At 51.0% G+C, this 19,116-nt stretch overlaps 1 protein-coding gene across 6 annotated transcripts in view; it reads right to left on the bottom strand.

Moving 5' to 3' along the window:
* Positions 1-100: 100 nt before the first annotated feature.
* PHC2 (polyhomeotic homolog 2) overlaps positions 101-19,116 on the bottom strand; it is a 113,714-nt gene continuing 94,698 nt past the window's right edge. For 5 of the 6 annotated variants that reach the window (XM_070774191.1, XM_070774183.1, XM_019978692.2 and 2 more), the window contains 6 exons: positions 9,809-10,011; positions 7,991-8,120; positions 7,068-7,182; positions 5,861-6,002; positions 4,640-4,916; positions 101-1,516 (listed from right to left, as the gene is read on the bottom strand). In XM_070774191.1, coding sequence (XP_070630292.1) covers positions 1,362-1,516; positions 4,640-4,916; positions 5,861-6,002; positions 7,068-7,182; positions 7,991-8,120; positions 9,809-10,011 — 1,022 coding nt within the window. In that variant the 3' untranslated portion in view covers positions 101-1,361. Of the gene's footprint in view, positions 1,517-4,639; positions 4,917-5,860; positions 6,003-7,067; positions 7,183-7,990; positions 8,121-9,808; positions 10,012-10,880; positions 10,993-19,116 lie in introns of those variants that run through there. The other variant, XM_019978712.2, reaches the window with a different exon arrangement.

The raw sequence follows: 19,116 nt of genomic DNA, 5'->3' as shown, positions 1-19,116 counted from the left end.
ATCCCCCTACCAGCCCAGGGACCCACCCTCTCCTTGCAGGTGAAAAGTAGCTCTTCAGGATCACAGAAAGGCATCCCCGGGGAGAAAGGCACAGAAGGAATGGATTTTACGGATTTATTTTTAAAAAACAAAAAAAGGTTAAAAAAGTCCTTCATTTCCAACCCTGCCTGGGGGTGTGAGTGGGGAACAGCATGAACTGAGAAGGGCACCCACCCTCCCCTGGGGAGAGTCCAACTCTTCCCCCGGAGCCTGCAGCGTGCAGGGCAGGTCAGAGGCCGGCCCTCGCCCTTCCTGCCCCGCCTCCTCCACGGGCAGCTCACACTGCTGCCAGCAAGTTCCAGAGGCAAAGAAGTGTGGGAGCCGAGGCCGAAGGCTGCCTTCTTCACCTCGGCGGTCACTCCAGCTCTTCCGCCCTTGGACGTTCTCTGGGCCCCACCACTGGGCTCTCAGGGTGGGTGGACAGGCAAGACCAGGAGGCGCAGCGTGGCCCAGCCCACTGGCAGCTTCCTTAATGCCGTCTGTGACACAGCAGGGCAGTCGGGGCGGGGGGCGTCACAGTGCAGGAAAGGGCTGCAGAGACACCACAACAATCTGGAAAGGAAAATCTCCTGCTAACCTGCATCGCTTTCTGATCCTGCCTCTGCACCGAGGCAGCCCTTTTTCCTATTCCCCATCCCGAGGCTGAGTGGAGTCCGGGACAAAGCACTAAGTGGCTGTTTGCTACAAAACACCCGGAGATGCCGGGGGGGCTCTCGGCCCGTCAGTCAGTCCAGGCTCCCACACAGTCACACAGTCACACACACAGCGTTAAGGCGTCTGTACTAGCAGGTGTGGCCAAACCGGGCCCAGCTTCTCTCCCTCCACCTGCAGGGGTGAGAGGGGAGAACCCTTCTGGCGGCTTCAGTAACAGGCTGAAGTGGGAGAAGCTGGCAACGGAAGAGCGAGCTGGGCCCCGAGAAAGAAGAGGAGGAAGGCAGGCGAGGGCTTCCGAGGCCTCTCTCCAGGCCCGGCGGCTGCCCTGGGAAGTGACCCAACTCAGGTTGGGAGCCCTGACCACATACCCCCTGGAAAATGGGGGACAGAAAGAGGGGAAGAGAAGCGGGGCTAGAGTCGTGGGACTTTGGAGGAAGCCAGTGCTATCAATATTTACAAGCATAAAGCCCCATCTTCTGTGCCACCTACCTCTCTGCCCCTCCCACAGAAAGAAAGGCCCCTGAGAGCCACCAAGGAGGTCCTGAGACCTCCTCCCCAGCTACGCCCCGCAGCGGGGGCCCTTCCCTTGACCGGCCCTGCTCTGGGCCCCCAGGAGTGTCCACCGGCTCTGCTCGGTCGGGAGGAGGAGCCCCGGCGCCCGGCCAGCCCTAGGAGTCCTTGAGCATGCTGATGCGTGCGTAGATCTTAAGGGCTGGCCCCAGCTTGATGTTCATGGCACTCATCAGGTGGTCCTCCTTGAGCAGCAGCAGAGCTTGCCCGTCGATCTCCTGGGCACGGAACTCCTCTGCGATTTCCTGGCAGCCTGAGGGGATGTGACCACAGACAGTGTCAACCTGGGCTACAAGCGGTCACTGCCCTTCAGAAGCCCCATTTCACTTAACCCTCACGACCAGCCCTTGAGGAAGCCGATGCAGTTCTCACTTTACAGCTTGAGAGGCTGAGTGACTTACTCAGGGTAGCCAGACTCTACCATGGCCTCCTTGTTTACATGTGTCCTTGTTCACCCACCACCCTCTCCATGGACAGGGCTACCCCGGGGAGGCGACTTCACCTTAGTCTTTTGGATAATCTCTTTTGGAGTGAGTCAGCCACTATGTCACGAGGGCACTCAAGCAGCACTCTGGAGGCGCCCACTTGGAGAGGGACTGAGGCCTTCTGCCCAGAGTCAGCCCCCCGCTGCCCTGGGATTGTGGCTGGGAAGGGTGCTCCTCCAGCTCCAGGCCTGTAGGTACCTGCACTCCTGCTGCCATCATTATGGGGGCCTTGAAAGATGCCCCAAGCCAGAAGTACCCACTAAGCCACTCCCCAGAACTCTTGAGATGTTGACTATTATAGGCCACTAGGCTTGGGATAACGTTTCCCAGCAGTGAATAACTAATGCAAATTTTGGTATCTGGAAGAGGGAGTGCTGCCATCACCACCCCTTAACAGTGTGGGTGTGGCCTGGGATGCAGTAGTGGGTGGGGGCGGGAGTGACTTCGAGAAGAATATCTAAGGTTTCCTGAGAGACTTCACAGAAGCCTGATGGCCTTTGAGGAGACTGCTGGGGAGGCTTAAAGCAAAGTGAGGAAATGGTTACTGGAAACTGGAAGAAGAGGGATCCTTGGTATGAAATGGAAAATTCAGCCACACTGTTCCTGGTGGTGACCTGGTGAGTGTGAGACTCCCACTGAACCAGCACTCCGGCTCAGGGGACCCCAGGCAGAGCCTGCAGGTACTGCCTGGCTTCCCAGCGCGGCTGTGGGAAATGCGAGGGGGAAAACTGGGAAACAGGAAAGAGCCTGGATTTGCTGCTTCTGAAAATCCTCAGCCTCTCCAGATGGCAAATGACGCTAAAATTAAGAAATGGTTTTTAGTGCTTGTTTCAGCAGCACATAATCTTAAAAAAAAAAAATGGTTTCCAGGCAAAGACCAAATCCAGGACGCAGTAAAAAAAACAGTCTAAAGATGAGACAGCGGGGGTGTCTTAAATCATCTGTTAAGACTGCAGGAAGCTCTAAGGTGTGGCCTCAGAGAACTGCTGGATCAAATGCTCTCTCAGGATTTTATGGGTGTGACTCACAGAGCCTCTCCATTCAACAGACGGGCTCCTTACACTGTTAAGGCCTCAGTCCCTCAGCTTCAGATGAAGCCTAATATGGAGTAGGGCTTGTCTTGAAGACACTTTTGAATAAGATTTATTTAAAAAGCCCACAAAGAGTGAGAGACTCGTCTGGCAGAAACACTGCTCACTTGGACTCCAAGGGCCAGAGGTGACAGGAAATAAAGGCAACAGGAAGCAGGCTGAGCAAACAACTCCACCAGCCACCTCCTTCCAAGGAGAGGAAGGAGGGGTCAGGTAGGACCCAGAGAGGAGGAGGACCACTCCAGGCTTGGCGTCCTTGTCATCAAGGAAACGCCCACACACGCCTGGTGTGGGCTGGTGACTCCTGAGGCCTCTTGTGTGCTCCCTTCTTCAACAGGCACATCTACTGTGATGGCCCTGTGCCCGTCCCACCATCTCCTAGGTTAGTGGAGGGGAAACGAAGACCCTCCTTGTTCGCAGGTGTGAAGACTGGGGGAACTCCCCTGGAGGAGCTGGACCCAGCGAATTTCATCTGGGCCTGGACCTGAGTCAGATGCTGAGATCTTAAGACCCTGAACCACTGCTGTGATGGGATGAGACCCGTGGGGCCTCGGGTGGGGGTGGGGGTGCTGCATGAGGGGGGAACCTGAATCACTGGGGTGAACTACGCTAACTGGCCTCCAAGTAGCTCCCTCCAATAACCCCTGCTTTCATGCCTTCATGAGGCCTTCACAATGAATGGGGTTGACCTGTGTGGTCAATAAGATACTGTTGAAGTGACAATATGTGATTTCTGAGGCTAGATCATAAAGGGCACAGCAGGTGGCTTCCACCTTGCGCTCTTAGATCTCCTCCTGGGGGGTCAACTGGCTGCCACATCACGAGAATACCAGAGCATGAGTGTTCTGAAGAGACCCGTGTGGACGGTGACCGAGGCCTCTTGCCAACGGCCATTCCCTCCCTGAGAATCACGAGTGAGGCACCTGAGGATGGAGCCAACAGCCCCACTCGAGCCTTCAGATGGCCTCAGCCTTGGCTGACACCACAGCCGCCTAAGAATGCCCACTCCAACCACCTGTGTGCTGACAAACGGTGGGGCTGCAGCGATAGATAACCAACATACTGGGTTAAGTGGCAGAGCCGGGATTTGAACCCAGTTCTGTTTAAGTCCGAAGCCCGCTCTCAACCACCATAGCCAACCACCATAGCCCACTTTAGTCTCTGAATGAACTGGCTTATGGCTGCCATCACTACCTGACCTGGCCAGTGGCTGGGTGAGACTGGCAGGAGAAACCGTGAAAAGGCTTTGGGGCCTCAACAAGCCCAGCCGTGGAGATGCGAGCTCTGTCTTTCGAGCTTCCTTTCTAGATCCTCGCCCTGAGACCCTGCATGCCCAGGGTCACGGGCGGCCTGTGGCTCCCTCACGTGCTTCTGCGTCTCTGTCCAGGCTGCTCCCTGATGCAACCTCTCCATCAGGCACAGGCCTGCGTGGCCACTGCCACTTGGTGTCCATGTCCTGTGTTCTGACGTTCTCCTTGACAGTTTTCCTTCATTCCCACCTGACGCCCCTCCCAACTTGCCCTGGAGACACATAGGGTAGGTTACGTCATCATCTGCCACACAGGCCCCTCGCAGAGCCCACAGATATGTTGGCGTCTGGCCACAGGACACCAGTCAGGGCTCTGTGCTAGAAGGTAAGGTCTCATGGGCAGTAATCTCCTCACGCTTATCCCTGCCCCCTGTTCCTGAACCTGCATCTCTCACTGAACCTGTGGTCTCTCCTGGGGGTAGGAGGTGAGGTCTCTCACGCCCTCTCATTCTTTGCTACTCCAGGCAGGCATGGAACTCCCAGGGCCTTACCTGGCAGAGAGCGGATGAACTCGTAGACATCGTCCACGTTCCACTTGGTGGGCTCACTTGGCAGGAAGTGGTGTCCCATGCCCACCAGGTCCCGCATGTGCACGTCAGGGAGCTCCAGGTCCCGCGGGCCTTGTCGCCGGCGGGAGGTGGACGAGCTGGCTGAGATGGGGGACAAGGGTTCCTCATAGCTTGAGTTATCTGAGCAACGGCTGGAGTCCTCCTGGCTGTGTGTTAGCTGCAGGGCAGCGGTAACTGAAAGGGGGACGGTGCCTGTTGGCTGGGAGCAGAAACAGTTTTCCTCAGGATGGGGGAGTAAACCGCCTCTACAAGAGTGCTGGGCAAAAGCAGGTATAGTCTCCCCGTTCTATCTGGCTGGCTGCTACGTACCTTTGAACTCTAGATCAAAAAGTATCTTTTGCAACGTCCTCTCTCTGATCCTAAGCAGAGAGTCCTACTACTGGTGCACGTACCACCCCACACTGCAGTAATCTCATTACAGGTCTATTCTTTCTCGTAAATGTGGGTTTTTAACCAGGGCTCTACGGGTTTTGGGGACTGGTCTGTGCACGACCCGAAAGAGCATGTAGATTTCCTTATGTGTCCGTTTTTTACTATAGCTTTCATCAGATTCTTAAAGAGGTTTAAGACCAGAACAATAACAATAAACAGCAAAACACATGGTCTAAAGCATCACACTAGGCTGTGAGTTCTTACAGCACAATTCAGAGCTTTAGTGCCTAACAGTTGCTGGCATATAGCTGGTGCTGAAACATACTTAATGAACAGAACACCTCGTTTTTGATAGAGACCTTTAAGGATTCAGTGCTCTGATGCACCGAGAAGCAAAAAGGTGGGGAGATGAAGGGTGTTAGCTTCTTCTCCCCTAGCCCTTCAGGTAAGGCAGGCGTAGCTACCTGGGACAGCCTATGTCTTCATGTGCAGCCCCAGAAGTCAAAGATGGAGGCAGACTGGGAGAACAGGGTGAGCAGAGGCAAGGTCGCGGAAGAGGGACCCTGGGTCCCTCTTGAGCATCCATGGGTCTAAATGAGAGCTCTCTGAAGGGACATGGGGAAGGCTTGACTTGACACATCAGGAGAAATGAGAATATGATGGAGCACTGACAGCCACAGCAGAAAGGACAGTGGGCGCCCAGGGCTGTGCTAGGAAGGGGAGTCGGTGGAGACTTGAGAGAATGAGCTCCAGGCTCCTCTGGCCTCTCACCTGCTTCTTGGTATCCTTGGTAAGTGTCGGCAGACTGGCTTTGCTGGCCCGACGGCGGTTGTGGGTCGTGGCTCCCGCCTTCTGCAGCTTGCTCCGGTCTGAGTGGAAAAGCCCCACTCGTTTGGTGCACCCCACGTTGTACCTGCCAGAGTCAGAGGAACAAGGGAGGTCAGGGCAGTCGCAGGGTGCCCACAGGCCCCAGGAGGAGTAAGAGCAGCCAAGGGGCAAAATCTGAGTCTGTCTGCTCATTCCAATCCTAAGTCCATCACTCAGGACTGGCTGTGTGAATCTGGGCAAGTCACTCAGCCCCTGAGCCTCTGTTTTCCCATCTGGAGTTTGGGATGAGACCACTCACTTTCTGTAACTGGTCTGGCAGTTACACAAGCTCGTGCTTGACACAACTGCCTGGCTCACGGGAAGAACCCAGGGCTGCCCTATTCTACTCCACATGTTACCTGTGCCCAGAAGCTAGTGTCCCCTGTTCTGATGGGGGACAGCTTGGCAAAGCATCACAAAGGTGCCGGGAGGACCTCCAGCATAGCCCAGGGAAGGAGGGCTGGGGGTAACCCTACTCTAACTGGTCCGCAGGGCCCTTCTGCCTGGGGGCCTAGAGTCCCTTCTTTTGGGAGCTCAGGCCCCTTCCACCTTGGCACAAGGACCACACAGCACTTACGAGTCAGACGTCTAGATCCCCAGCTCAAAGACTTTAGGCACAAGTACTTCTTGTGCCTCAGTTTCCCATCATGTACAGAGGGCCTGACAGCAATCCTGGCTCACAGGGTTACTCTGAAGACGAGACGACACCATGCGTATCAACGCTCAGCACAGAAACCTGCGCGTGGCAGGCCCACGGTAAGCACTGCTGCCTGCTGTGAGCGTCTGTCTTCTGAGTCGGGAGGAGCTCACAAGGGAGGTGCAGTCAGTACAGGGGCTCAGGGCAGCGTTTCCAGTGGGGGCCTAGGCAAACCCTACGGAGATGGGAGCTGCCAAAGCCAGGTGCCGGGGTGCCGAGGAGGGCCAGACAAGCTAAATGCCTCTTCCTTCCATGTGGGCTTACCGCTGCTTGCCTGGACCTGCTCATGGAGTTCTTGGTGAACAAGTGACAGGACACTGCTTCCAGGCAGGGCACGGAAATAGGGAGCTGGGCATCAAGGTGCAACCCTGAGAGGGGAGGGGCTGGGCACAGCAGTGGAGTGAGCGTGCTTACCTTTTTGCACAAGCCATGGAACAGAAGCGCTTGGAACGCTTGAACTTGTAGGCGAAGTCCACCCGGCCACAGAGCTCACACTTGAGTTTGAGGGGAGTGCCCTCCTCTTTGGACTCTGAAAGCATGAAAGTTCGTAAGTGTGGACAGTGAGTGGTCCCCACAGGACTGTCCACAGCCTGCCCTGGGGCCTCTCACACTCTGCCCAGCCTGTTCCTCGTGCCCACAGCTGTGCCCTGCAGCAGCAGCCTGGATAGTGCCAACCCACTTTTGCTGCTGTTTTATGACTTCGTACCCTGGACACCTGAGAGTTCCTTCTTTTAGGGGCTAGGAGACAAAACACGGTGGGGAAGGGCTAGCGCCCCTTCTTTACAACCCTAGAAGAAAGCAGGCGACCCTCCAGAGGGAAAGTGCTAATGCTGTCTGTCACTGCTGGTTTGCAATCACTTTACCCTTCCTGGGCGGGGGGTGGGGGGGGTCCGGCTGGCTGCCAGCCTGGGTATCAGAGCCCAGGAGATGGTAGCCATGCAGGCACCCCACCCGCCTCCATTTAGCCAGGGGCTTCTGTGGCAAGTGCAGCCCTTACTTGCTCCAGTGTGCCTCTGCACTGGCCCCTCTCCTGAGAGCAGGCCCCTGAAGCAGTGGAGGAAGGCCGCAACTTGCCGGCTGGCCCATAACTCAGCAGTAACTCCCGGGGATCCGGGGCTGGAGAGGAGGACACACGTTTCCCCGGGGACAGGGGCTCCTATCCACTTTCGAGGGACAGGGCTGAGTGTGCACTGGGGGAAACGTTTGGTCGACCGCCATGTTCACACAATTTCTGGCTCCAAGACCCTCCATGGACAGCAGGAAAGGACCTTCCATCCTTGCTGATGTCCCGGTTCCACCCCAACCAAAGCCCCGGCATCCAGGGTCTGGCACACTACCTTGCAGATAGGGCTCCTCCATCTCTGAGTCAGTGGTGGTGGTATGGTCCTGCTGCGGAAGTTTCTCAGGCAAGAACCCCTGTGCATACTTCTTCTTGAGATTCCCCACCAGCAGGGACGAGCGTCCCACCTAGAGGACAAGGCGACAGGGAGGCCGTGAGGGTCAGGTGGGCAGGCTCGCTTGCTCTCAGCCTCATCACAATCACAAGTATAAAGCACCCAGGCACAGAGGCCAGCCCCCACCCCACCACCATCCAGGCACACCCTGCTCAAGGCCTGTTTTGCTGTTTAGCTCATGAGGTAAGATGCCACTGGCCACCAAAGGACAGGGATGAAAATGGCTTCAGCCCAGGACTGATGGATGGTTTAGAGGTCAGGAGAATATCTCCTCTTCCCAGTTGTCTAAGGCGCACAGGTGGAGACATGGGTCAGGTTCCGGCATCGCTGGAACCAGGGCCAGGCCCCAGCCCTCACATGTCCTGGGGCAGGAACACGGCTGAGGCTGCGTGTGAGTGTATGGGTGACACAGAGTCCTGGCCACCATTCCTGGATCCCTTTCTGTTCTCTCCCTTACCACTGCCCTACCCGAGTCAGAGGGACAGGCAGCCAGAGGAGAAGAGGAACATGGGGACGCGGGGCCACACTGAAAGGCCAACCCTGGACTGGCTCATTCACACTTTGCTTTACTCCCTTTGTTGCCTTTTGTTCGGGCAGCCTGGTGGCCAGACCTCTAGCAGGGAGACTGGGGCTGCTACCCCATCTGCATCTACACTGTGAGGTCAGCTGGTTCTGGTGTTTCTCTAGGAGGCCAAAGGGAGGACGGAGTCTAACGAGGGAGGGGATGTGAAGGGCTAAAGCTCCTTGTAGCTAAGGGGCCACAGGCCTTGACGGACCTCCAGAGGGAAAGCAGATGAGAACCAGCCCAGGCATTTTTGTCTTCTGGCATTTCAGAAGGGCAGTCCACCCATCGCAGTTAATCAAGCTCAGAGGCTTTGACTGACTGTTCAAACCACTCATGGATCCAAAGAAAGCTCAAAAAACAGATGGCATCCCATGAAGATGCTGTGTCTCTACCAGTTAATTTCATCATGAGCGAGGCTGGAGTGCACTTGGCTCTGGGCTCCTCTCACCTATGGAGCAGGCAACCTGTCTCACCAAATTACACGGGCACTACCAGCGCTGGGTGCTGCGTTTAATGAGCCACTTTCTTGCTGCTTCTGTATCTCCCTGCAGTATAATGCTTGAGACACTTGATGAAATGCCCCTTTCTGAAATGCCCCTTACTCTCACTCACTCCTCTTTCAAGGCTCTGTCCCCAGAAAAGAAGTTTTAGGCTAGAACTCTGATCAGTTATCTTCCATTCAGATAGACCTTGAGGATTCTCTTCCATACAGGTTCCGTTTGCTAACTGGCTAAAGTGCTGCCATTTGGGAGCTGAGGCATTCAAACCTGAACGAGGTCTCATTTCCCAAAGTCCATCATCCTGCACCCAACACCCCAGTGTGAACTCCCTTCTAACCAAGGGGTTCCCACTTCACCAGGTGGGGACACAGTTGAGTCTGTGTGGAAACTTCTAACTGAAGGGGTCATGCCAATTATTCTTAATTACTGACCCCTTCTGGATCTTAGGAAGACACTCAATCCTACAAAGAAAATGACTCTGACATTCCTTTGGGGGGAAATTAGCAAGGAAAGAGCAAATTTCTTTTCACATTTTTAGAAAATTTACATGGAAATGTAAAAATATTCTAATACACATCCAAAGTATACTTATTTAAAAAAAAAAAAAAAAAAGAGGGGAAAAGAAGTAGTCCGTACCGGGAAAGGCTCCGCCCCCTCCTGGATCACAAACCCTTCGATAACATGCGTCAGGATTTGGGGTTTCACAATGGCCTGTGGTGGTTTATTCTCACCATTCTGGGGGGCAGTGCCGGTGATGCTGGAGGCAGAGTTTCCGTTCCCTGAGGTCATGCCGGGGCTGCTGAGGTCGGTCAGTGCATGAACAATGCCCTGCCCTGTCTCTGTGCAAGGAAAGCAGGAGAACACAAGCAGATGAGGTCAGAACCAGGTCGAGGCCAGCAGAAGGAGAGCAGGGACTCCACCTCACCCAATAATGCACACCAGGCAGTCCCCTCCCTCCGTGACCCATTCAAAGTGGCAGTTTTCGTGGACAAACCACCATGTGAGTCTCGTCTGTTCTACAACAATGAAGCTAAACAACCAGACATGTTTCTTATTTTTATCCTGCGCTAAGAATAGTTCGACTAGGTTAAACAGACAAGGATTCTGCCTTTTGGAGGAGTGAAGACCTTGGTCAATATTGATCTGGACAAACAAGTTAACATTCAGCTCAAGGGAGAAAAGTGTATTCAAGGTACCATCTAAAACCAGGATGAAAAAAGCTGAACTAGGTAGAGGGCTTGGGGCTTGATGGGTTTGGGGGAAGACAGATTGAAGGAACCTTCCATGAAGTTCCTCGGGCAAGGGTCCAATTTTAAGCATGCTGTGAAATGTCAAAGTACTGAACCCCAAGTAAACATTTTAATATAGATCTGCCTATGCAAAGACTGGCTGCTTGGGATCACTGCATTAAGATATGTGTGTGTTCTATTTCTCCACCAAGGAAGCCACCAGGCAGAGATGAGGTTATCTATGCTGTTTCTGCAGGTCCTGTGCTTCCAATCAAGCCTCTTATCCAGTTCTCAGCTTCACACTCAATCTGATCCTTGGCTGACCACAGTCTCCTTCCTCCATGGACAGCGCTGCCTAAGTTCTCCCCATAGGCCTGCCAGCCTTGCTCTGAAAGGCCTGACAGAGAGCTCCAAAGAGTGTGAGGGGAGCCTCCGCGGAACCGCATGAGGGACCTCCTCGTCTCCACTTCAAACAGTACCTCTCATGAGCTGCTTCACTGTGAGAAACAACTTTTATCTCCTCACTTTTGTAACTCTCTTCCCACCCCTTCCCAGGGCCATTGTCTACCACCACCAACTGTGTGAGCTGAGGCTGCTTTTAAACTGGAACTTCCTAAAAAAGAAAAAAAGAGAAAGAAAGAAAAAGCCATTTCTTTATTGCAACAAGCCTACTGCCAGTAAGCATAACTCAGTGTGTATATGTGTACACACTTTGGAAAATGATTTCAGTATAATTATTAAAGCAATTTTTGCACAAAATTTATAGGAAGATGCTCTTATTTCATGTTAAAGATCCAAAATCCACCACAGAGGAGGAATTTACAAGGCCTAATTATATAGGATGGAGGAATCAAAGTAAACTCATTTTAGGAAAGGTTTATAACTGGCTTTCTTACTAGTAGTCCTAGCGTACAATAAACCAGGATAAATCTTTTTTGTTAAAAAAAAGTTAACCATGACATACATCTTCAGTACTCAGACTTCTATAATTCAGCTGTAATGAACTTCAGAGCTCAGCAGGAGTTACCTGAGAGATGTGATTAATGAGATTTTAAAATAATTCTTTGGAGAGATAGTCATACCACCAAGTTAAGAAAAATTCATTTCAATGTTTATAGTCTCCTTTGAAAAAAAATTTTTGGACAGTTTTGACTTTTCTATAGGGACGGAAATTTTCTACTTTGGATTCAGTGTTTCTAAATTGTAAAGGTGTTTAGGAAGTGAAAAGAAAATCTTTCCTTAACAATCCATGAATAACTAGGAGGACTGAGTTAACTATGCAATCAATTAAGTTTCTTTGCTTTTAAATTTTAAATACGTGAAAAAACAAATACGTATTTTTAAAAATGAGCAAATGTTAAGATAGAAAGCTTAGTATTTAAATTAAAATCCTGTTTTTACATGGCAGCTATTTCCTTCCAATTAGAGCCTAGATGAATATTCCCTAGGTTCAAGCCCTTACCAGTGCTTGACCTTTCTCGGTAACAGCCCCACTTAGTGATTTTCTGGCATTTGCTTGAACACCTCTAATGACAAAGGAACTCACTACCTCTGAAGTAGTTTGTCCCCAACTTGGACAGTTCAAGAAGTTCTTCCTTACAATGAGCCAAAAATCCATCTGTTAATTTCTATCTACTTATCCTGGTTCTATTCCTTAAGACCACACAGAACAAGGCCAATCATACTTGCACAATGGGTAAAAACACAGCCTTAGACTTGGCTTAGAGACTGGTCTCTATCACTCAAGGATTAGCAGCATGTCCTTATCTGTCTCTGAGCCTCGGTTTCTCCAGCTAGAAAATATAGATGATAAGACGACAACTCTATAGCCCTGCTACGAGGGCTAAGTGAGACGATGAATAGCAGTGCAGTGTGACCACACTGGGAAACACTCAAGAAATGCCCGTGGTGTCATGAAGGGTGGCACTCATGACCCCAGTACATATTTTCTCCTCCAGGCCACACTCCCTCTGCTCCTTCAACTACTTCTTATCTGAAAGGCTGCAAGTTCATCACCCTCTGTCATCTCTGTCAGCATTTTTTAAAGTCAGGTAGTCAACCCTAACATATCATATCAAGTATTGATCTAAGAGATCCAGTTTGTAAGAATTTTGTTTTGGAGAGCACAGATGGGCAATGAGTGACTCCCTTGTTTTAGTTCACAGCACTTCTAGGGCTTCCCTGGTGGCTCAGATGGTAAAGCGTCTGCCTGCAATGCGGGAGACCTGGGTTCAATCCCTGGGTCAGGAAGATCCCCTGAAGAAGGAAATGGCAACCACACCAGTACTCTTGCCTGGAAAATTCCATGGATGGAGGAGCCTGGTGGGCTACAGTCCATGGGGTCACAAAGAGTCGGACACGACTGAGCGACTTCACTTCACAGCACTTCCTTGGAATTGATCCGTTTTCCTCTTCATTCTGGGATCATGCCCGCCTGCCACTTTTCACTGATATTTATCACCAAATGGGTGCTGATACCTTATCTCCCTGAGATTTCTCCAACCTTGTTGGACTCTTCTTTTTGGCCCCTCTACCCTACTGATAAATGTACACTGCAAAGAGGTGGTGGTTCCTGAGGGCAGATTCTTTCCTTATGCCAAATACAGTAGCAAACAGAGATATTCACCAGCCCAGGGGCTACAGGGCCAATGCTTAACTCTGGAAAAAGACCTGTTTTGAATTTAAGTTCTAAAAAAAACGGATCTTATTAAGCAAGAGAACAAACTAATAAGCCCTTTCACTACATCCTTAGAACGATCACTCTCCGTTATAACTCTGGCTGGTTGCAGGACAGACAAGAGTCCCAGGGACGGGCAGGAGAGTGCTTTACAACTTGTACAGAGGTTTGCAACGATTCTGTTTTGCAGTCATCTTGCAGGCAAACCCTCATCATCTGCTCTAGTAACAAAGGAGTTTGGGCTATTTCTAGAATGACCATACACGATCTCACCCCCTGCCAAGCTCAGCACTCTGAGATTAATTTAATCTGCTTCCCGCTCTCCCAGACTGCTCTGCGGCTTGCTTAAGGGAAAGCAGCTTAAACGTGCAACAACCTGCCCTGCTGGCCCTGAGGCCAGATGAGAGAGAGACAAAGAAGTCCTCTATCTTTGGAATTCTTCCTTACTCAGTTCCCTTGACTGGTCCCAAGACTGTAAGTGCTGCTGGGATTCTCAGAGGTCTCAAATGCCTTTATACAGAGTGAGGTACCTGGGTCTGCAAGGCAGAGGCCAGGACACCCTGAGAAGGAGAAGCTGCATAAGGAAATAAAACCAAGCTCCAGTGGGGGCGGGGGAAGGGAGAGGTAGAATCTAGCATTTGATTGAAGCTGACCACAAAGGGCCAAGTATTCGGATGAGAATGAACAAAGCAATGTGTTCTGGGGGCGTTGTTACATAACACAGGCCTCAACCTGTAGGCTGCGTCTCAATCTGCTCTCAGGCTCTGGCAGAAACAGTCCTTATAGGGACTGGATTAAAACAGGAAGGGCGAATCCCCTCCCCACTCCCTGGGCCCCATTTGTGAAATTATCTGCTCAGGGCCAGTCTTCTCTGCTAGGCAAAGCAGGGGCCCTATTTAGGCAGGGCTGTCCAGGTCTTGTCTGTATCTTCAGGGCTAACCCAGTGACCAACACATGACAGCCATTTAATAGGTGCTGAACCACAGCGTGTGGAAACTGTGGTCTCCATCTTCACGGTTGACCACAGTTTTGTTCTCCCTAGTCTTCCAACAGCAACCACCAGTTGAGATTGGCAAGTCACTTTCTGAGGCGATAGTGACTGAGACAGAGCAGGTGGGCTGGTGCCTGCCTACAAGAATGGCATTTCTGGCTACCTGGCTCTGAAGAAGAATAAGAGCTACTTCTCAGCCCATTTATTCTTGTTAGAGCGGGGATTTCCTTAGTGGATGGGAAATTTCGCATTAAATCAGCTCCAAAGACTGCAGCTCTGGGTTCCCTGGCCCGCTGTGAAACACTGACGCTGGCTCCAGGCATTCAGAAAGGAATGATGTCCTCCAGAAGCAGAGGCCAGAGGCGCCTATACAAACAGCCTTGCCCCCAGGGCCAGGAGGTAGGTGTCCAGAGAGGCTGAGCTCTCCTGCCCACGAAGACAGAGGTCGGGCTGGCCCTAGCTAGGTTCCATCTGGGCCACTTTGGAACCAGTTATGGTGCTCTTTTGGAGAAGGAAATGGCACCCTACTCCAGTACTCTTGCCTGGAAAATCCCATGGACGGAGGAGCCTGGTGGGCTGCAGTCCATGGGGTCCCGAAGAGTCAGACACGACTGAGCGACTTCACTTTCACTTTTCACTTTCCTGCATTGGAGAAGGAAATGGCAACCCACTCCAGTGTTCTTGCCTAGAGAATCCCAGGGATGGGGGAGCCTGGTGGGCTGCCATCTATGGGGTCGCACAGAGTCGGACACGACTGAAGCGACTTAGCAGCAGCAGCAGCAGATGGTGCTCTTTATAAACACAGATACGGCAAAAATCATCAGTTACGCTAAAATACGGTTCAGTACTAACATTTATTGTGGGTGTTTCAGATGACCTGACCAAGTCTATTTGCCCCGAAAATAAGCAGCCTTGAAGACCTGACTTCAGAGGAGATGAAAAGCAAGCAGGACCTCTCCCTACACCCCTCAGCTTGGCCAGTGGCCATTTACACTTTCTACAGACATGAGGAAAAAGAAGTATTTTAATTTTCAAGACTTCTAACTACCCGTGCCTGGCAGCAGCAGGAGTAAGACAAAGCTAATGAAGTTAATAGAGGATTCAAGGAGGCATAGTAGGTGATAACACGGATCATTTCCTGCAGCAAATTCTGCTCAGCAAATGGCAAAACAAGGTCACTTACACAACACAGAGCGTTCTCTCCAGGCCCCTGGCTGTGAAGTCCTGCTCACTGGGCCTCAGCTTGGCAGGCCAGTCCCATGGGCAGGAGGGGTGACAGCAGGGCTCCTCAGCAACTGCCTGCTCTAGAGAGACCCTGAGCGGAGCGCCTGCAAAGGGACACCCAGGGAAGCCACATCCCAGGCGGAGAGCAGCTGATGCAGACCAGGCACACCGGGCGCTAACATGGGGCGGCAAGCTGAGGGCCCGTGAGCCCTCAGCAAAGGCTGTGGCCACCTTTTACAATCTCATTATAGTCGGGCCCCTAAAGACATCAGTGCCGCTCCGAAAGTGAGGGAGGTACAAAATCTCGTTAAGTACCAATCTGTTAGTGGGGAGAGGGGGGAGGGGGAAGAGAGAGGGAAAGAGGAATCGTGGCTCCATCCGGGGACCCTGACAGAGTAGTCAACTAAAGAGATGCATTTGGTTAACAACCTGCTTTAAAATGCAAATATACACTTGCAGTCATTCACACCTGGCTGTGAATCATTTAGAGAAGCAGAGCGCTTTCCTCCCCAGTTAGGGACAGAAGGTCTGGAAAGAGGCATGGGGGATGAAGAGTGGATATTTTGGATCAGGGGCACTAGTCCTCTGTGGACTGGGGTTAGGAGGGTCCTGGGTCTAACATCTTAATTTTCCAGAGGAGAAAAAGGGTGCGTAATTAAGTCTACATTTCAGAATGAAGGCAAGAGTGTGTGCCACCTAAATGAAGAGACTACGTTCTAAAACGGGCTTCCCTGGTGGCTCAGGGGCAAAGAAAACCACCTGCCAATGCAGGAGACCCGGTTTGATCCCTGGGTTGGGAAGATCCCCTGGAGAAGAAAATGGTATCCCGCTCCAGTATTCTTGCCTGGGAAATCCCATGGACAGAGGAGCCTGGTGGGCTACAATCCTTGGGGTTGCAAAGAGTCGGATGTGATTTAGCAAATAAACACCACCACCACCCACTAAACCATGCATAAAAGGAGCTCTTAGAGGTGGGAAAATTGTACTTCGCTTCCCATCCTGGGTTCCCCTGAGAACCCAGAAGGTAGGCGGCACCAAGGCCAGATGTTTTTAGCTTGTGCAATTCTGCTAAGGACCGAGATGTCAGACACACAAAAGGCTGTGGCCTTTTCTCAGAGGTGCTGTCACCATCCTGCCCTCAGAGCACCTTTGCTCTTGGGAGCCTCTCCCGAGAAGGGAAAAAAGGACTGTGACAGGAAGATCGCTTTGGCCCGCTCTGCGGAGAGCTGGCTGGCACAACGCCAGGGAAGCTGGGCCAGGTGGCCTCAGACGGGCCTCTGTGTCACTGCGGAGTGACCTTGTTAAGTCTGGGTTAAGAGGATTCGAGAGCAGACGGGCTTCCTGGATCTTAAGCATCAAGCCTGGTAGGAGGGATCCTCCTCCCTTGCAGCCATTACCATACAGCTGACTTTCAGCCTGTCTCTTTGGACACAGGCGGAGCGCACAGCCCTTCTGACTCACCCATAGGCCCCAGCTACAGTGGACATAAGCTGAATTGTAAACAGCTGAATGTTTTCCAAGCGGCCACCCCCAGCTCTGGAGGAAGGAATCAATGGAGTGAACAGCCAGCTGCCCCCGCTCAGTTCGGGCGGGGACTCAGGGGGGATTTCCACACAGCTGCAACACTGCTGCCCAGCTCAGGCCAAGGAGCACCGTGCAATGACTACCTCCGGCTGCAGGGAGCCAGGGGGAGTTCTCAACAAGAGCTCCACTTACTGGAGCCAGTCCTCCTTTCCAGTGCCCAGGGAGGGCTCCCAGATACCCTGATGTCACAGTTCTCTAGCAGATGCTGCGATTTCACAAGGCAAAAGGTGTGGAACGGACATGAGAGGCCCTCTGCTAGGGACATCAGAATCACTGGAGACGACAGGAAAAATGGCAGAGTGGAAAGGGCGCCGGCTCTGGGCAGACCTGGGTTCACTCTGGTTCCATCTTTGATCACCTGGGCAGCTTCAAGCACTTGGTACCTGCTGTGTTTGTGTCTCCATCTATATAAATGACCATTATGCTGCCTGTCTTGCAGGTTGACAGTGAATAGCAGAGTTTATACATGTAAAATGCTTGGTTGGCACTGATTACATCTGGAAGCTGTTAAACAGCAGTTAACACTTGGGATCAGAAAGACCCTAAGCTTAAATCTTAGATTATCCCAGGCAAGTTACTGAAGGCCTCAGTTTCCTCATCTGTAAAATGGGATGCTCATCTTTGTCTCATATGGCTGTGGCAAGGATTAAACGTGATACTGCAGATACAATGCAGTGCAAGAGGCCTGACTTACCATTGGAGGGCTCCCATCACTGAGACTCAAGAGACCAGGAAGCCGCCCCAGGCTCAGTGCACTGGGCCTGGCCTCTTGCGGCTCCAGAGCACAGCTGTTCTTTCACTGGCCCAAACTCAGGTTATCACTCATGTTCCTCAGATGCGGTGGCCTACTCAGCGTCCTGTCCCGGCACTCCTGAGTTCAGGCTTCAGGAAGAAATCATACTTCCGCTTTGACAATGAACTGCAACACTAGGGAAATATACCTGCTGTTGAAGGCAGATCACACATCTCAATTCACCTTCAACAGTCATTAATTCAAAGGACATGAGAAGTGCCAGATTTCCTTCCTATGCATTTATTTCATAGAGTTTCAGGGTATCAAAGGAACCCCAGAAACCAGCAAAGAATTTAGGAGCCAAAGAAGAACCACTTTTTCCCAGTGGTTCTTATAATGCCAGGAGGTGGTTTAGCCTGTGAAAAGAAATTACTTTAAAAAGTTGAAGATAAAATCATGGAAGATGGATTTGTAACAGTTAAAAAAACCACCACAAATGTTTAGAAAATTCTCTATTTTCAGGCTGATAACAAGGAAAGGCCACCATGTTGCTGGATATGACTCTTTTGTCTACCAGCTGCAGAAGCAACAATATTTTTAGAGAAATGGGTGAGAGAGAGAGAGAGAGAGAGAGAGAGAATGAATGCACTAGAGAAATCCAACCTTGGTTGTCCTTGTCTATATAATGGGATAGATTATTCTTATCTTGAAAATCAATCTTCTTGATCATTTCTGTTCTTAGAAAACACTGCCCTCTCCCTTTTATAACCATCATCTAAATTTTCAATCACCCTACTTTGCTACCAATAAGCTGACAGAAGAGATTAATACTGGAGGCCTAGAAATGTGGACTTAATTGATTAAAAAAAAAAATAGTATTTGGCTCACATTAATTTTAATTCAGTGTCATTTGCTTGGGCTGTTTAAAAATGTCTTAATATAGCAGTGCGGATTTAGGCCACATATGGACGGTTTCAAATATGCTAAAGATATCAGTAACTAGGGATAATTATACTGTATTTGAGACATAATAGCCATGCAACTAGGGCTTTAAAAATAACTCCTAGCAGTCATGAACTCTCATTTTCTTGCCAAAAGTTCCAATATTCAGCATCAGGCCTGCTCCTCCTAATCTACTGGAGAAGAGTCGGTTATGACATGGCATCTAAAAGCCATTTTTCTTAAGAGAAGCTATGACAAATTTCACTGCTAAGAATAAAATCATCCAAGACACAGGTTTCTGCTTTAAAGAAAGCCCAATGGCAGACTGGGACTCTCTTCAACATCTGGATTTATCTTAGAATACTGGCAATCCCTGTTTAACAGCAATCACTTCTTTGGCAGATGTAGAAAGAATGTTTTCTTTTGGATTGAACTAAAAAAAAAAATCATTTGGAAATTTAAAGTATAGGAAAACACATCCCTTTTCACTAACTATAAATAATTTGGAAGGGGAAGGAAAAAGAAAAAACCATTAAGTATGCTGGCCTAGATGATTTTACAATG

Source organism: Bos indicus, chromosome 2 (assembly GCF_029378745.1).
Source record: "Bos indicus isolate NIAB-ARS_2022 breed Sahiwal x Tharparkar chromosome 2, NIAB-ARS_B.indTharparkar_mat_pri_1.0, whole genome shotgun sequence".
NCBI lineage: Eukaryota > Metazoa > Chordata > Mammalia > Artiodactyla > Bovidae > Bos > Bos indicus.
This window is presented reverse-complemented; position numbering and strand designations above follow the sequence as displayed.